Source organism: Ciconia boyciana, chromosome 4 (genome assembly GCF_034638445.1).
Source record: "Ciconia boyciana chromosome 4, ASM3463844v1, whole genome shotgun sequence".
NCBI lineage: Eukaryota > Metazoa > Chordata > Aves > Ciconiiformes > Ciconiidae > Ciconia > Ciconia boyciana.
In genome coordinates, this window is record NC_132937.1 from 48,013,435 (window position 1) to 48,032,352 (window position 18,918).

Sequence of the window (18,918 nt, forward strand, 5' to 3'; positions counted from 1 at the left end):
AGAAGAAAAAGTGGTTGAGTCTCTCTTAAAAAAAAAAGAAAGGAGAGAGAGAGCGCACTATAGACAAATATGTTACTGTAACCACCATGAGACTGTTCAGCTGTGCTTTCATAAGCAAGCAATCATTTTTCTGTTTGTCATGTGAAGGAGGATAGACTTGATAGTAGGCTGCTCTATCTGATTTTTGCATTTGAAATGCAAGCTGCAGTGTCACTGAGCTTATTCAAAATGTTGCAATCCTTAGTCTACTGGGCTCTGCTAGGCAGAGAGTAGAAGTGGCTTGAGTTCTTAGCTTAACCTGGTATGTCCCATCAGTTCATCAGCAGCTGTGTCATATAGCTAATGATGTTATGCAATTGATCTGGAGTTTATGGAAGAACTACACAGTTAACTACAGTCAGGTAAATCTTCATGCAGTTTTGCTCAAAGTCAAGAGCCTGACTGGGAATGATGAATGCAAGTCAGTTCTGAGCATGGAACAGTACTTTTAAAATGGAAAATAATTTAGAATACCCAGCAATGCCCCTTGGTCTGAAACCTGCATGAGCAGGTGGTGGTTCTGTGCTTGTTTGAAGCCGGTGCCCTCAGATCAGTGTGCATGGAATGCATGTTCAGTAGGTCAGTGATAGACTGACTGCTCTGCCCCAGACAACCCTCCCTCACCCCCCTCCGGCACTGTAATACAGGTCTGGAAAACTTGCATTGACTGTACTGGACTTTGGATCAGATCTTAATTGGCTGGCTAGACAACATTTGAAGGAGAATCCCTGGAGGTGCATGCAAAATACACAGCTGTCCAAACAAGGCAAAACTGCTTATCTCTAAAGCCAGTATTGCAAGGGGAGAAACGCTAATCATTGTCATAACAGTCTGACTTCTGTGGCAAGAGAAGCTGAATTTACTGCTCATTGGCATGGGTTCCTTTTCTTAGGGTATTGATGATAGACTCAGTACACACAGCATATGGTGCTGAGGAAATGGGTGTTGATTACCTTCTCTTCTCTCCTGTCCAGGGAGATTTCTGTCTGAAGAATCATCAAATATAAAACGTGCAGAGTTCTCCCATTCTAAATTCTGTCCCTTTGGAACTTCCATTGTATTTTTTCCCCTCTATTCAGTTTTAAAATTCAGTTTTGCTTCTCTGTCAGGCCCTTTCCTATGTTGGGAGAGTCACAACAGGGAAATTATCATTTTTTCACTGGTGCAGGAAGCTGCAGTTGTGTTTAAGTGCTTTCAAATGGTCTTTCTTGCAACCACAGAAATGTTGTGCAAAGACAGCAAGGATGGGTGTGCCCTTGTCCTTCCTGCTACAAGACACTTTGTGTTAACTTCCACTTGAATTGAAATGGGTGGCTGTTGTCAGTTTTCAAGTAGAATTCATTGTTCCAGCTACAGGGAGTGTTACTACATGAAGTGAACTCTCTTTGTAATTACTTTCCCTTTTTCGTATCTTTTTTCTTCATGTAATGCCATTGATAAGTTCTTAAACTGATGCTGTATTCACAGAAAAGAAAAAAATGGTGAGTGCAAAAAAAAAATTTGGTAATTATATTTCAAGTCAGGTGTCTATTTCATACACCTGTTTCTTGCTAGAACTGAGGAGCAGTCTCTGATAGTACCAAAAATATGTATTTTAAAAATTTTTTTAAAAAAACTTTGTATTTTAAAAAAATCTAAATTTAAAGTTCTTGTCAAAGAAGACAGGAATTTGGGCAAATGAGGTAGGAGTGGATCACTCTATCAGAAGCTAAACACAGATGTGAATTCTTAAATAATGATGCATTATGTATTGTTCACAGCCATTACCTTTTTTTTAATATCAAGTGTGTTTTTATTGCAGATACATTATGTTCCACCACTGCTTGTGTGCCTGCTTTGTCTGACCTCCTGTGGATATCAGCAGCAAGTGGGTGACTTGTGATGTTCTTATTTAAAGGGCTTCATCACTCTCATGTTTCATACAGAGATTTCTCAAGTGATAAAAGGTAATTAGCAGTTGGGGATTTATCTGTAGTGAGAGAATGCTCTGATTTTTGAACCTTCAGTGTTGTATGTTTGAAGTGGTATGGCTTAAGATCATAGCCCTGGAGGTTTCCCTAGAAACGTGCGCAAAAAAAAAAAAGACAAGACATAAACTGAAGGTGGAGGAGGATTATTTTCAAGAAGAAAGTTTAGATTTCACAAAACTGGTAGAGCCCATAGCTCAAATTGTCCATTAGAAGAAAAAAATACTGTTCTGAATGGGGCTATGAATGCTGCATATTATTAAATCATGAGGATTTTGTATGTCCTCCACATTTTAATTAAATTTCTTGCATAAGTGGTGGTTTTCAATCTCATTAATGAATTTCTTCCTGGTTGATGTAAAAAGAGCCATATGAATTAGTGCAGCCCAGTGTGGCTGATAAAATCAATCCTCAATTATAGGTGCATTGGAGGTACAGAGTATTGCATGCAAACATGTTGCATTGTAGATGCTGGTGCTTGTGGTTAGAGCAATATGGGGAATGATTAATCTCATCCTTTAGAAGCTGCAACTTGAAATATTATCCAGATTAGGAACATTAAAATAATCCTATTGGATCAAATCCTCTGTTCATCAGTACCAGAATCAGATCATTTATGGTTAGTAGCTTTGATCTCCAAATCAAGATGTTTATATTCTGTGCAGATTTTGCTACACATTCTTGTTACATGTATAAATGGACAGGCTGTTTTTCACTTTCACTGAGTCTTGATTATGTCAGAGATCCACTTTCAAATGTGTGTGGACCTGGCACATAGCTCTTTTTTGGCAAACAAATACCTCTGTGGTAGTGTGAATAACTTACCTACAAAAGTCCCATTCTGGGTATATTAAATGCTTTTATACAGCTATGGGAATTCTTTACACGAACTTTTACATTCTTTACAGAAACCCAGAAATTCTTTTCAATTACAGTATGATAACAAATCTGTTCTGTATACTCCAGAAAACGATACTCAAATATGTTCTGCAAACAGGTAGATTAATGTCTCCCAGTATACTTAGTCTCAAATTGCTCAACTTTTACAATGGTCAGAGCAATAGATCATATTTTAAATATTCTGGATGAACAGCAATTAAATTTTTTTGCCATGTTTAATGTTTCTGTTGTGCTGGTGCAATGGTCTCTGGAAAGAAGGCAAAACCAAATGTGTCCAACTGAAGACTTCTCTGCTAAGAAATACAGGTGAAAGCAGTTTTGTTAATGATCTCTCTCACACCACTGGTGAGTAGTGACCATGTGTTTCAATTACTGCACATGTGAAGCTGTGTCCATAGAACTGGTTGACATGTAGGACAAAGGCCAAGAAAATGTTTTCTATTTTTCACTGAAAAAACTGATTTAGGAATATTTTTTGCTTTCACCTGTTTCATCAGCACTTCAACATAAAAGACAAACTTGAAAATTATTTAAATTGAAGTGATGACACAAATATACAAATAGTATCTCTGGAGATTTTTCACATTGTCGCATGGAAACTTTGAAATTAATGCAACAAAAGGAGCAGAGTAGGTAGAGTATTCTGTTACAGTGTTTACTTTGCATTTTTTACTGCACTTTCTTGATACTTCACATTCTTAGGTATGATTAAACAAGGTTCCCTTCTTGGTTTATGGAGCTTTTTGTATAGAAACAAGGAGGGAATGATGAAGTTTTTTTGAAATGGCAAATGTGTTTGTAAATACACAAATTTTATGAAGAAGAGCTAGGCGAAAGCACGTCTGTTTAGTTCTCTCTTGAAATTGGCCAGGTTTTCAGTTAGATCTATAAACAATATTTCCATTCAGTGTTGCATAGACCTAACACCAAGTGACCAAGATGAAAGGATCTGCCAGTTCAAGTGAAGGTTTGTATTAAACAGAGAGTTAATTTTAGAGTGTTTTAGAAAAATTACTGTGGTAATTAAAGAAGGCTTCTTCTGGAGATTAAGGTTGTGAATGTTTCATATAAGCAAGCGGTAGAGCACAAACATGACATTTTGAATATTGTTGGCAGAGGTAGTAAGAAATCTTTTAAATATGATGTTTCCTAGTGATGTGGTGGCTTTTTGTATTGCTTAGTTTGGGAAATAAAATTATGCACTTTTGCCTTGGTGATGGTGTCTTTTTTGTTTTTTTTTCTTCCCCCCAGAATTACCATCATGGTAGCATAGTTTTATCTTCCTGTATATGTAATGGAATATTTTTGTCTATCATATAGCTCATGAAGTTAATGTTTTCCTACTTTAAGGTGTTTAGTCTTTTTTTCTGCTGACTTAACTGTTGTGATCCATTTCTGCAGCACAAGTCATCTTTAGCCCACATAAACGTATAATCATACACTCATCCTTTCCTCAGTAATTGTAGGAGTTAGTAGGAGTTAGTTCTGCTCCCAGTTAGGAGCAGAAAATTGAAAAAAATCATGTTCCAAACAGCTCCTTTATGATAAAGCAATGTACTTCAATATAAACAAAAGCTGTTGAAAATTGTCCTTTAAGAATGTAACACCCATCTGCCTATGCAAAACAATAAACATTTTGAAGTTAAACAGTAAGGTTTTTGTGTTCAATATCTGTGTCAATGACATACAGTGGGATTGAGTGCACCCTCAGCAAGTTTGGGGATGACACCAAGCTGAGTAGTGCAGCTGATGGGCTTGAGGGAAGGGATGCCATCCAGAGGGACCTTGACAGGCTTGAGGAGTGGGCCCATGTGAACCTGATGAAGTTCAACAAGGCCAAGTGCAAGGTCCTGCACCTGGGTTGGAGCAATCCTCAGTATCAGTACAGGCTGGGGGGTGAATGGATTGAGAGCTGCCCTGCAGAGAAGGACTTGGGGATATTAGTGGATGAAAAATGAGACATGAATTGCCAATGTGTGCTAGAAAGCAAATTGTATCATATAAAAAGAAGTGTGGCCAGCAGGTAAAGGGATGTCATTCTCCCCCTCTACTCTACTCTTGTGAGACCCCACCTGGAGTACTGTGTCCAGCTGTGGGCTCCCCAGCACAAGGAAGACATGGACCGGTTAGAGCGGGTCCAGAGGAGGCCCACAAAAATGATCAGAGGGCTGGAACACTTCTCCTACAAAGAAAGGCTGAGAGAGTTGGGGTGGTTCAGCCTGGAGAAAAGAAGGCCCCGGGGAGACTTTATTGCATCCCAAACCATTCTATAATTCTAAAAAATCAAATCTTTATAGCTAGTGGCTTGTTTAGACCTATTCTGCATTTTCATAATATGAAATGCTGAATTATAGGTGGTAGTTATTTGGAATCACTTTTAATAAAAGCAAGCCTTATAGACTGTGGTCAAAGCTTTTATCATAAGCATGGGTTATACCGATTAAAATTAGGATGGAGTCACAGAAGAGCAAAGACATTCTTTGACTGGCTTTTGGAATATGCTGTCAATCTCACTTTTTTTTTTAAACTTGTTTCTTTTTGCATTATCAAATATACATGTCATTATATATTGAGTTATTAGTCTCTTTTTTTCTTTGATTACATTTATTTAGCTTGAGTTCCTTATGAATAGACTTAAATGATTATTCTGAAAGGAGGTCTTGGAAGTCCTTCCATTTGTAGACACAAAACAAGTCTGCTTACTAGAGTCTCACCTCAATTAGCACGTTTTCTTTTTCAGTGTCTGTTTAAGACTAAAACTCAGCTGAATGGTGCTATTCCTACCCTTCTCTTCATCAGTGCCAGTTTGTGACCTAGCTACTTGTTTCTAAGTTCTCAGTGCAATCTTTGCGTTTAAACTGGGATTATAATGAGTTGTACAGATGTCATTAAAGGGATTATTTTGGCTTTCAGATTTAACTAGCGTGTTTCAATTGGAGAGGTGAGCACACACTGTAAAATCCAGTGAGAGTTAATAAATCCTCTAGTTGCACTCCCAATTAATATCTTGGTTTTTCCTCTCATAGTGTCTGTCTTTTTTCAGACTAGGGCTATACAGTAAATCAAAGAGAAACTCAACTTTTGATAAACCTTCTAAGCCATTCCCTTGTCCTCAGCTGTTAATGTTTTTTTTAAATCAGAACAGTGCTATCATTAAATAGGAGTATTACAAGCAAAACCAAATACAGTTAGTCAAGAAGTACTCCTTACATTTCTTTTAGGCAAATGCTCTGAACAGAACCAAAACAAACAATGGCCTGTCTTACAATGACAAATATGGAAGATACAGCAACTTCTACTGTCCACCAGAATGGTGACATCCATGGGAATACCAGTGCACCCAAGCAGACAGAACCATTGCTTCAAGTGTACCTTTATCATTCTCCTGGGAAGACAGGAGGAGATTACCTTCAATTTCCAGCTGGAGAATATGTTGCAGAAGAGATCTGCACTGTTGCCTGTAAAGCCTGTGGTAAGTATATACGTAACGGTTTTCCTAATGAATGATTGAAATTCAACGTAATGCAAGAAAGTTTTTAATAATCCAGAGCTCATCAGAATGGTGGCGTTTTAACTGAAATGCTAATCTCTCTGTTCTTTCAGAAGTAATCAGCACCAGGCTCTGAAACTGTTCCTGTTGGAATGGTTGTGAAACTGAGATTATAATAGGGTGATTGCTATCTTTTTTCAAATAATTTGAGGATATACTATCCTTTACCTGGAATTCTTCTTTCATTGAGCTGAGATATAGTTTGGATAGTTAAATCACAGCAGGAGCTGGAAGTAGCTTGAATTACACTCTGACACAACCCTGCAAAATGGATTGGTCCTGGAATTTATGCGTATATTGTTGTCGTGGTTTAGCCCCAGCCAGCAACTAAGCACCACGCAGCCGCTTGCTCACTCCCCCCGCAGCGGGATGGGGGAGAGAATCGGAAGAGCAAAAGTAAGAAAACTCAAGGGTTGAGATAGAAACAGTTTAATAGGGAAAGCAAAAGCTGCGCACGCAAGCAAAGCAAAGCAAGGAATTCATTCACTCCTTCCCATGGGCAGGCAGGTGTTCAGCCATCTCCAGGAAAGCAGGGCTCCCTCACACGTGATGGTTACTTGGGAAGGCAAATGCCATCATTCCAAACATCCCCCCCTTCCTTCTTCTTCCCCAGCTTTATATACTGAGCATGACGCCATATGGTATGGAATAGCCCTTTGGTCAGTTTGGATCAACTGTCCTGGCTGTGTCCCCTCCCAGCTTCTTGTGCACCTGGCAGAGCATGGGAAGCTGAAAAGTCCTTGACTAGTGCAGCAACAACTAAAACATCTCTGTATTAACAACACTGTTTTCAGCACAAATCCAAAACATAGCCCCATACCAGCCACTATAAAGAAAATTAACTCTATCTCAGCTGAAACCAGGACAATTGTATATTATAAATGCTTAATCGCTTTGCAGATGGAAACTGTTCTATTAGATATAACATGACTGCTTGTGTGTGTGTTGTTAGTGCTTTTTGTAATTGTTTAGGAAATAAAGTGAGTAAATGACAGGGGTAGTATATTTGAAATAAATAAATAAAACATGTTTATATTGAAGAACACCTTTGAATTGTTACGTTTACCCAGAGTTTAACATGAACAGGTGGTGAAACCTGTAGTAAAATAACTGAAGCATGCATTTTGTGCATGCGTCTTTCTTTCATTGCAAAAGTAGGTTGAATTTGTGAATAAAAAAAAAATTAATTCCAATGAACTTCGGATATTAAACTGACTGACTTTTTGTTCCTCGTGCACATGTGCACACAATGCACATGTACACAGAGTATCTCCATATCTTCTTTTGGGCTGTCAGTGGTACAAGGATGGATTTGTCTTTTAGCTTTCCAGGTGCCACATTTCAGGTGCAAATGAATTTAAAAGAAAGGCTCCTAATTCCAAATCTTTCTTTTCCAGTAGGTCACAAATATGAAGCTGCTGGCTCTGACTGTACATTTTATTATCTCCAAATATCTTATACTTTTATGATTTTGTCTTTTGATTGCTATACTGTTTTTAAGTACGGTTTTAATGACTTTACCTTTTGGGGGTGTGTCAGTTTTTTCTGTGCTGTTAAATGTTTTGTACTGACTGAGTTGCATGCTGTGAGTTGGTAATTTGGTTGTATATGCTAGTTTCACAAAGATTTTTCTGGGTTTAACCCCCATTGTTCCTTGGAGTTCCTTAGGCATGGCAGAGTCTGACTAAGATCTGAGTTTGTAGAGTTGCTCCTCATGTAATATGAGAGTTTTAGGCAGATAAGCACAAACGAGTTCAGCAGAATCACTGCCTAGGATTCATTCTGGGAGACCATGAGGAAGTAGTATGGTATTTAGAGGTTTGCAGAGTTTCAGCTGTATGAGATTCCGCTGCTCTAATGACATTGTAGGTCTGAGTTTGACAAATGGACCTAGGAGTGTTCTCAAAGTTAAGGTATCTTTTTGATGGTGACTCAAATCAAGATCTTCCAGGTATCTTCGACTGTGTCCCTAAGGTTCTGTAGTCTCTTTCCTCCAGTTGAAGAAAAAAAAATGTATTGTCTCCCCACTTTAAAAAATACACCCATACGAATTTCTGTGATAAGGATAGATTTCTTAGCACTGGTGCCCATGTTTTTTGGGATTCAGTTTTGCCTCTGTTAGGTTTGTCAGCTTAGTTCAGACCCTCAGGTACAGCATCTACAGGTGTATAAGGCGGGGGTGGGGTGGTTCTTCACTCTCTGAGTGTTAAAGTGGTATTGAATTTTTACATTAGGCGATAGTTAAATAATTTTTTTAATGGAAATAAATACTGTTGTAGCCACTGAGGGTATTGCTGAGGGAGTGAAATAGAGAACAATTTTACTAGATAGTGGTGGAAAAAAATGCTTAATTGTTTAACTTAGATGTTCATGTACTAACTTGCAAGAATATTAAACTGAGGGCTTACATCCATCAAATTCAGTATGTTCAGAATAACGTGGTCTTTGAAAGAATATACTGTATCATCAACCATGACATCAGGTGCCTTGCTTCCTTTGCTTCCTATCTGACTAGATTTATTTTTATGTAATAGAGGAATAGCAAGTCATCTCGGGGTGGGGTGGGGGGGAGATATCAAACCCCAAATTTTTCAGTTACCCTTCTAATGAGTCACTTAGTTAAAGCTCACCTTCCAGGAAATCTCCCTACCTAGTCTGAATTCACTGGAATAGTAACTGCCTTGGTAGTTTGATTAGCCCTTTCTACTGTTACTGCTGGTCTGTCCACTTTTTTCTTCCTTTTTCTCTTGTTTGAATTTTCCTTGCTTCAGTTTTCAGATGTTTGTTCAAGTCATGTTTTTCTTCACCTTTCCCCATCACCAACCCTAGGGAGATATTCATGTGCCATAATCAAGTTATCTTTAGGTCTTCTTTTTGATAAAACTTAAATTGATTGATTTCTTTAGCTTGAATGTCGTAACTTTTAATTTTTTGGCTGTCATCTGCACTATGTCCAGTTTCCCAGGAAAATGTGCAGCCTCAGCCATGTATGATATTCTTCTCACCCACATGACAAACATACAAAATCCAGTTCCTGATAATCCACAAATCCAATTAGTCTTGTTTCCTGTGGTGTCATCTGAAGACTTCATACTCTATTGCTTGTTTTGTGAGACCTCACCAATCCTTCTCAAGGCTTCTAGCTTTCTGGAGAACGAGTTTCTGTTTTGCTGGTATGGCTAGTACCTAGCTCCTGGATGCATCCTTTTATACTTGACTGTTTTAAAAATAATTTTGTATGAATAGTACTCCTTATTAAGTTGGTTTTATATTTGTCTCTATTGTTTCAGCATTCTTCACTAGATTTCTAAAGTATATCAGTAGTGATTTACACTTACTTGTATAAATAAAATGTTTTATCATGTTGAGCCTTTATCCTCATAGAGCTGAGGTAGACAAAGTCCTCTGAAGAGTGGTTTCTGCCTGGCAGCTACTGTGGCAGTATTGTACAACCTTTTTCTCAAATGAATTTGTAACTTCATTTCTTCCTAAATTGGTGGAAAAGGCTGAGATGGCTGCAGGTTTTTGTTCTCTTTCATAACAGTTATTAGTGCTTACATCATGAGGTACCACTTCTTATTAGTTTCTGCTTTTTCTAGGAGATTTTGTGGTTGTACAGCAGAACATGTAGGTCTGCAAAGCCTGTACAGTCAAATAATGTTTATGTTGGCAAGGCTCGTCTTTCGGGAGTTAGCTATGAATCAGAATACTTCATAAAGAAGAGACTGGTTCAGGTAGTAGGCATGTGCAAAATATAACAAACTTGGTAGTTGTTAATGAACTTTCTCTGTGATCTGAGCAATTGTTACATCACTTGATAGCAGAGCTGGTTACATCAAAGTATGACTGTTTGTTATTGGTCGCAAGCAGGATTGGATCTAGGCAAACGTCAGCAGTCACAGAGACAGTCTTGTTATGTGCCTTTTACACAGTTCAAACAATTGAAGGTTTTCCAGTCTGTGCTGACTTGACTTTAGATCTGTTGTACGTGGCATGTGTTGGCTATATATAAATATTAGTCTAAGTATTATTTTGTAGTTGCATGCTAGTTTGAGGCATCCGTGCAGAAGCTAAGCCTTTTCTTACTTTATTTAAAAATGACTTTCCATTTTTGGAAAAATACAATAAATATGAAACTTTCTGTAGATTCTTTTTTTTGTATGGAAAACTGTCTGAACATGAAACTGAAGATCTAACCAGAAATGCAGGAAAAAATGAAGTGTCTTGAAATAAGGCTTAAATTGACTAGTCAGTGTTGTGGTTCAGCTCTTGAATGTTAACTAGTATGTTAATTGCCATGTAAAAAATTATAAATGTTACACCAAAAACAAGGAAAGTCATTGCTCCCAGCCTAAGAGAGAAAGTGGTATTAGAGGAACTAACTGATGCTGGAAATGAAATATGACGGAGAAATTGTTCTAGAGGTTACAGAATCATTGTGTTAGATGTGTCTTCTAAATTTAGTATCAGAGACTTGTTTTCCCAACTCATTATCTTAAACCCTTTCATTTTCTCCTCTCTTTCAAATAATCTTAAACGAAATATCTCTTTTAAGCTGTTTTTAATGTGTTTACATTCAGTTTATAAAAATATCAAGCAGTAAAGGCCATTTATTACAAGTAGTAGTAATGATTCAGGAAAGCCACTGGCGTTGATGTGAGAGAGTGATAATGCAAGCTTGATGTGAGACTTTACAGAATAAATAAATGTGATTGTTTACAGAATAACTATAAACTTTATTTATAATTTTTGTTTTACTCAAAGTGTAAATTATGAAAAAAGTCTAGAAATCTGTGTTTAAAAATTAGCAGGTGTAGTTGAAAATAACATGAACTGAATTTTGTTGTGGTGTAGGTAAATCAGATACAGACTACTGGGAACATCTGAAGTCTTTGAATTTGAATCTTGGATGTATTTATTTGTATGCAGAAAGAAGGATGTTTTATATACTATATTAGTGTAACTACACTATACCAATAATTTTGCAATAAGATACACCCAGTCTCTTGTAAGTGGATTTAAGAGTTTTTATTGTCAGATAAAGTAATTAAAAAAAAAAAAAAAAAGGAAAACCAACTGTGGATTGTATACTGTAACTTACCAGAATAATACATTATACACAAGACCACTATTACATGGAAAAATAATTTTATTTTGATTTTTAAACTAAAAATTTGTTGATTTATTCCATCGGCTGAATAATATAAGTAAAAAAAATACATGCATCACTTGTATGTATAATCCAGATCATTACTGAATTAAAGTTAACAAAGCGAAGATATTTTTACATTACACTAGGCAAATGAGTTTGTAAATCACAGTTAAAACAGTTACAATTATAAGCAAAGCATAGCTTTAGTGTTAGCCAAATAAATTCGTGCCATGTTCTTGAAAATCTTAATAAATTAGTAGTAAAGTATGCAGAGCTAGTGACTTTAAATGTGACTGTAACGTTTAAATGGCACACTGAAAAATGTTTTGGCAAAGTCAACCAAGGGGCATAGTTTTGTTCAGCATCTTGCATTTCTGCCATGGCTTGTCCCCCTGGTGTATATGAACCCTACATTTCTGTAGGATGTATCTGACTTTATTTACCTACATTCTGACAGGCTTTTGTTCTGATTTCCCCCCTCCTCTTCTGTTAGGATCATTAAACCCTGAAATCTCAACTTTTTAATGGAACTAGAATCCCAAGAGGGAACCAGTTTGATATTCCTGACTGGGTTGCTCAGTTACAGGCAGCTAGCAGTTAACAAAAGACCTTGAATTTGTTGGATTCTGTGGTTTTGCTTTTGTTTTTTTAATGTTGATATGCTGAAACTCCACCTAGGAACCTTTTAATTCTCACCCATCTGATTTGCATATAGATTGGAAGCTGCATGGTACTTTCCTTGAAAACAGCCAGTGCCTCCTTGTAAAGCCAGCAGATAGCAGAGAATTTTTAATTATACCAAAGTAAAAACACTGTTTGAAAACATTTAATGTGACTAAGCACTGACAGTGTCTGCAGTCAATTCAGCATTTTCAAGGGAGTGACTGTGTTGCATAATGTGATGATTGTGATCTGTAGTACCTCTTTGCTTCTGTGGTTCGGAGGAGATTCTTTGTTAGTAGCTAGAAAATTTTAAGCAGATTTATCCTTAACATGCTGAATTTCCAGAATTCACATGGCTCAGAGTTATCATTGATTATAACTGCCCATTATGGGGTTTGGGGGGTTTTTCATTTGGTTTTTTTGAGGGGGAGAAGGGGAGTGGCATCTGTTTTGGTTTTATTCTTAAGTGCTAGCCTTTCCTGAAAATCCACACCCAACACCCCCACCCCCACAAGGTGAGGAATGGGTTAGTCAGAACTCTGGACAATTCCATTTTGCCAAGAAAGGAATTTGGAATTTCCTTTTAATGAAGGAAATATTTATTAATATGCTTGAATTGACAGTTTCATAAGACACTATTTCTACTGTAGACTACACATGGCTTCCACATTTCATAGTGGTGTCATGGCTTTTTGTGATTTACAGTTTCTGGTTTTTATTTTTTCTTTACAGAGGCACATTACCTAATGAAAACATACTGTATGCGTGAAAGGGTACCTAATGCCAACAAAGGAGGAAATATAGAAAAACTGTATTTCCTTAGCTGCTTCAGGGTAAATGAAGTAGTGTGACTTGTCTGGATGTGGAGTTCTAAAATCATAATGAGGAAAGGAAGAAGCTACTATGTAAATCATTCATTTTTTAGGCTTGAGGTAGAAGTTTGAGGAACAAACTTCTGCTGTGTTACAGCCTTTCATAATTTTACTTGACAGTCCGTATAGTATGATGAAGCTCCTTTATTTAGCCTTATGTACTAAATAAAATACTTGCCAAGAGATAATCATGTTTTTGTCTTTGCAATAGTCCAGAAAATTTATTTAATAGCCTTTGCTGGAGAGGCAAAGTTGAGAACAATTCTGCTTTATTATGTCTGAATCAGTCTCCTCTCCTAATTAACCATTGATTGATTTGATAGCATGGTTAGTCTGGTGCAGAAATCCAGGGGAGGTTTTTCAGTACCCATTGTGAACAGCTTTTCTGATTTTACTTGTGTTGAAAATACATTTCTCAGAAGTTTTCACTATAGTTGACACGTCTAGGCTTCATCAGAAGACTTTGATTCCCCGCCCCCCAACAGCTCCATCCCCACCCCCAGTCTTTTGGTTTTCATTTTTTTCTGGAGTAAACACTTAAATCCTGCAGTTAACATTCATTTGAAAAGTCCCTGCAATTAATAGTGCTTGTAAGAATTATGTGAAAAGAGATGTTTCTGGCCTCTCTGCTTTCGTCAGAATTTGTGGACAATTTTCAAGAGTCTAATAAGCGGATTTGTTCTACTTGTATAATTGTAGGACATTTTCAAGTGTAGCAATATTCTGGTACAAATGCACAATTCTTAAGGGGGAGAAAAAAGAAAAAAAGCGTAACTCCTTTCCTTGAAAAACACATATGGTCTGTACTGAGCGCTAGCAGTGAAAGGTACAAGTTACCATTCAGAATTACAAATGCTAAAGTATGAGGGATGGATGAGTGCACAGTTTACTTTTCATACATAGGAAGACAGCAAAGAGGATTTTTTTTTGATCTTTTTTGTTAATGCCAACATTTCTGATTTGTAGGGGGAATTCCAAAGTCATGTTCCATGCTCAGGTAAAGTTTCAGAATGGCAATGATATGATCTGGATTGAAATATCTGTGGGGTTTTTTTGTTTTGTTTTGGTTTTTTTGAGAGGCGGGGCAGGGTGGTGGTATCTGGTGAAATGTATTTGGTGAAATACGGCAGCTTAACATTTGAATTTAAGAACATGACTTGGAAATTTTTTCTTGTTCAGTGTGCTTACATGCGATTGTTAATAGTTAGGAGAAACGTATTAGTAAGACTAGGTATATATTCAGCATTGCCTTGAATGGTGTTTAGCATCTGGCTAGAATCCTGAAAAAGGCTGGCGATTCACGTGAATTACACTGTAATTGATCTGAAATTATCTGGGATACAGACACCACAGAGCCTTAAAACTACTAAGTCAGTTGTTACTGCTTTATAGACAACTGATCTGTAATGTAATCTAGTTATCCCACTTCACACATCAAATGAGAGCCATGTTTGGCTGCGTGGGATACATTTCTTTTTAACTTCATTTTGTGGAGTTAATTTGATATTTCTCAAATCTCTGATGGATCAAATACATCTTACTGTACCATAAATTTGCAACATCTAGATTTACAGCCAATCCTTCAGTTACTAATCCCTTCAGGGTTATTCCTTTGGGGGTTTTGTTTAGTTTTGGTTTCTCTTTGGTTAATTTACATAATTCTTTCAATTTCTGTAGTTTCCTGTAAGTCTATGACTCCTTTTCATAGAAAATCACGTGTTAGGACCTGTAGTTCTGGTATATTTTTGTGAGCTTGAGTTTAAACAAGTGTCAGATGATTAGCTTGTAGATTTCAGCAGTTTAATCTGATATCTGCACAATAGACCTCTTGTTCTTAGCCCTCTTACTGGCTCCCTACAGAGACAAACCCCATTTTGTAACAAACTTAAGCTAGTTTTGTTTTAAAACTGAATTACTTTTTGTTCCACAAGCTTATGCAGTTTTATATATGGAGTTAATTAGTCGTTTCTAACTTATTGTCTTACATGAGCTTAAGATTTGATGAAAGAAATTTGGGTCTGCCTGCTTCAGTAGTTATCTAGATGTTGTTTGGAACAGGAAGAAATAAATGTGGGACTTTTTTTTTTTTCCCCTCCTGGTTTCTTATGTGAATTTCTATGATTTCATTCTAAGTCTTTGGGGAGGGTTGTGAGTACTTCGCCTTTTCCCAGAATTCTTTTGTCTCTTAATGTAATTTTAAGTTACTTTTGTTGTCTCTATCTGTTATTTTTTCAATATTTTTTTTTCCTTCTTCCCGCAAAGTGTCTTGCTTTAATGTAAACATAGTTTTCTTTCATTATGACCTACTATGACTTTCACACTGTAATTTTCATCCTGTCCTCTGACCTCTAGACCTGTATCTCTTCCTGTCTTCAGAATATGTTTGTTAGTGGTTGAAGTTCATCCTTTTGTGCTGTCAATTCTCAGGCATTTGACCTGTTTTCCAAGTTGTAGCACTGGCATCGCATGGATGCATAACACTGCAGCATAGTACAGTGCTGTGGCATCTGTCTTATGTTAGGCTGTACCTTCAGCTGGGAACTCCAAAGCCAAATTAAAATTCTGGTGCTGCTGAAGAGTTGATGCTCAACTGATTTCTATGGTTTGTGATTAAGTAGGATTACTTGTCAGTCAATTCTCATTAAAACAATCCTGAATTGTTGAGGGGGAAAAAAGTATTTTCCAGTTTTGTTTAGTTAACAATACATGGTTGGTTTTGTTCTCAACTGAGCTACTAGAATGTAAATGGCAGGTGGTTGTCCTAGTCATGATGACTTCCTTTGTATTGCTTTACTTTTAATTTTTTATCAGTCTAAAATCTTAAAATCAATGCCTAGCTCTGTTTTTGGAAAAGATAAGGAAAAAGGTAATGTACTGTTGTTGCTGTTACTAAACTGAGAGGCTAAGAAGCCATTGTATTAAATGCCACACAGAGAAAATCTTGTAATCTAACAGTGAAGTATAGCATAACAGGTGAACACAGTCTGCAGTCAGAGAACATAAAGGAAGAATGAGAAAATAAACCAGCAAAACCAGTCTACAGGTTATGGGGTGATGATTGCAATGCTGTTGGCAGTGATAGAGCAGTGTAATGAGTAGTTGGAGGACGTGCCAATCTGCTACTTTTAACCCATCATATTTTTTTTAATAAGGTTGATTCTTTGTGAAAACAATTTCCTATAAATGTTTGCTTCTCTGTTCTTTGCTTAGGTATCATGCCAGTGTATCATAACATGTTTGCACTCATGAGTGAAACAGAGAGAATGTGGTATCCCCCAAATCACATCTTCCATGTAGATGAAACAACCAGACTCATCCTGATTTATCGGATAAGGTAATCTAAATCAAATGTTATGCACTTTTCATGGTAAAACAAAACTATGTGAGAAAACACAACCAATAAGATATTTAGTTAAACTATAGTTTCTCTAAGAAGTTATGGACAGATTGTTGGTGATATCTTGATAAGGGATAGATAAAAGAATCAAAATTACGGGAGTAGGTTTGAATAAGATATTTTATCAATTGTCTATATAACATATGTTTACCGTGTTGGGTTGAAGAAACAAACAATAAAAAATATAGCAGAAGTAAAAATAGTATTTTTCTTAATGATACACCTCATCTCCTTTGTGCATGCCTATTTGAAATTAGTGGCAGTTCTGAAATGCAGAGTAATTATCCTATGTGCTCAGGCAGATGTCTGCAATAGAACCATTTTTCTCTAACCTGATTTTTGAATGTGGATGACTAAGGCTACAGTCGCAGTTTTTCTTATGTAAAAGATTTTTTTTATTTACATTGCATAATGTGGCCTGAGTGTTGCTTTAGGAACTGTCTCAAAGGAAACTGGAATACAGTAATACAAAATTCTCTATATTCTGATTAGTGAGGATAACTTTGCAGAGCTCTTTGTTCCTACCAGTACAGGTTATCACCCTGCTTAAATGTTGTAGTACTTTCAGACACCCAAGAACTGGATCCAAAGCCTTCTATTGACTAATTGGGGTTTCATATTGGTCCTCCAAACCAGCCAACACTAATTACATCTCTATGAAAGCGATAATGCCTGGTGTTGGTATGCAAAAGTATCTGTTTATTGATGTTTACTTAAATATTTCCTAACAGGTTTTATTTTCCCCACTGGTATTGTAATGGCACCAGCAGAGCATATCGGTATGGCATTCTTCGAGGTGCAGAAAGCCCTGTTCTTGATGATCTTGTCATGTCTTACCTATTTGCACAGGTATGATTTGCTTGATTATTTTTTAATGCAGATTGGTAAAGGTTGTTAGTATTATCCCTTTCACGTCTTCTGATAGTAACTGTCTAGGCTCTTTTGACAGCTTGAAGCGCACCCAAGATGAAAATTAAATTCCATGTCATATTGTGTATTTGGAAAGGTGAAGCTGGAGTGGCAGTTGTGGGGAGGGCAGTGTGTAGCTCCTTTCTTGTGCCACTACCATGTGGAAGCTTTTCAGTGTGACTTTCATTTTGGACTGACACAATGTAGAACATCCTCCCCATATGGACCTTTTTGAGATTTGAAACAAAAATATTTTGAAAACCATGTTTCTAAGCAGGATGGTAGCAGGAATCCATTATGAACACGTGTGGCTTTATGTGGATGAAGGTGTTAATTTAGAAGAATGCAGTCTTAACCAGTCCCCCCCAAATAACAACTCCCCCAACAAACAGACAAACAAACCACACCCAAAAAAACTTTTATTCATGAGCAGCAGTGCTACAGTTTTAATTTACTTTCTTGCATTCTTCTTTCTCAGTGGCGAGATGATTTTCTTAGTGGATGGATACAGATGCCTGTTACTCACGAAACACAAGAAGAATGCCTTGGAATGGCTGTTCTGGATATGATGAGAGTGGCCAAAGAAAAGGACCAAACCCCACTGGCTATTTACAATTCAGTCAGGTGACTCCATACTTTGTAACTGTTATCACATCTATCTGATCTCTAAAAACCGTATTTTTGCACATTAGTATCTGGGAGGAGAAGTTCAGCTGTTGGCAGTTGATTTATTCTAGCATAATGATTCCATGAACTTACCTATAGTGTAAACTAGGTATTAATAGAAAGCTTGTATCATGTGGTCACTTGTGGTTTTGGGTACATAGATTTGGCTCTCTTAATGAGAGGTAAGGCAGCAGCTACTCATATGTGGGAAAGGATGTAAGCAATAATTTGAGTTGGGAGAGATGTCTGGAAGTCATCAGATCCATCCCCTGTTCAGGTCAGGGCCAACTTCAAAGTTAGATGAAGTTACTCAGGGCCTCATCCAGTCAAGTTTTGAACATGTCCAGGGATGGAGATTCTACCATATCTCTGGGCAGCTTTGTCCTGTGTATGATCACCCTCATTGAGAAAGATTTTTCTCCGTATCTAATCAGTCTCCTCTGTGATACTGTGAGTCTGTTGCCTCTCGTCCTTTCACTGTGTGTGTCTGAGTAGAGTCTAACTCAGTCTTCTCCATGACCATCTGTTAGTTGAAGGCAATTAGTAGGACACCCTACTTGAGCCTTCTTTTCTCCAGGTTGAACAAATCAAGCTCCCTTACATCTCTTCTGTCATGTCACGTGCTCCAGGCTCTTAACCATCTTGGGCAGATCTCTGATAAACTTCCTTGAGTTTATCGATTCACTTTGTTTTATCAACCTGATCGGTTTCCACTCCAGCTGAGTTAATTCTGTCCCTGCTTAGTACTTAATGCTTGATGTTTGTCTTTCAATGCAACCTAGCAGGAGAATTGAAAAACAGAA

The 18,918-nt window shown here is 37.2% G+C and overlaps 1 protein-coding gene across 7 annotated transcripts in view; it reads left to right on the forward strand.

The window, feature by feature from the left end:
* JAK2 (Janus kinase 2) overlaps nucleotides 1-18,918 on the forward strand; it is a 94,358-nt gene that overhangs the window by 39,123 nt on the left and 36,317 nt on the right. For 6 of the 7 annotated variants that reach the window (XM_072858722.1, XM_072858726.1, XM_072858725.1 and 3 more), the window contains 5 exons: nucleotides 1,841-1,985; nucleotides 6,128-6,378; nucleotides 16,354-16,477; nucleotides 17,272-17,389; nucleotides 17,928-18,073. In XM_072858722.1, coding sequence (XP_072714823.1) covers nucleotides 6,159-6,378; nucleotides 16,354-16,477; nucleotides 17,272-17,389; nucleotides 17,928-18,073 — 608 coding nt within the window. In that variant the 5' untranslated portion in view covers nucleotides 1,841-1,985; nucleotides 6,128-6,158. Of the gene's footprint in view, nucleotides 1-1,840; nucleotides 1,986-3,161; nucleotides 3,252-6,127; nucleotides 6,379-16,353; nucleotides 16,478-17,271; nucleotides 17,390-17,927; nucleotides 18,074-18,918 lie in introns of all 7 variants that reach the window. The other variant, XM_072858729.1, reaches the window with a different exon arrangement.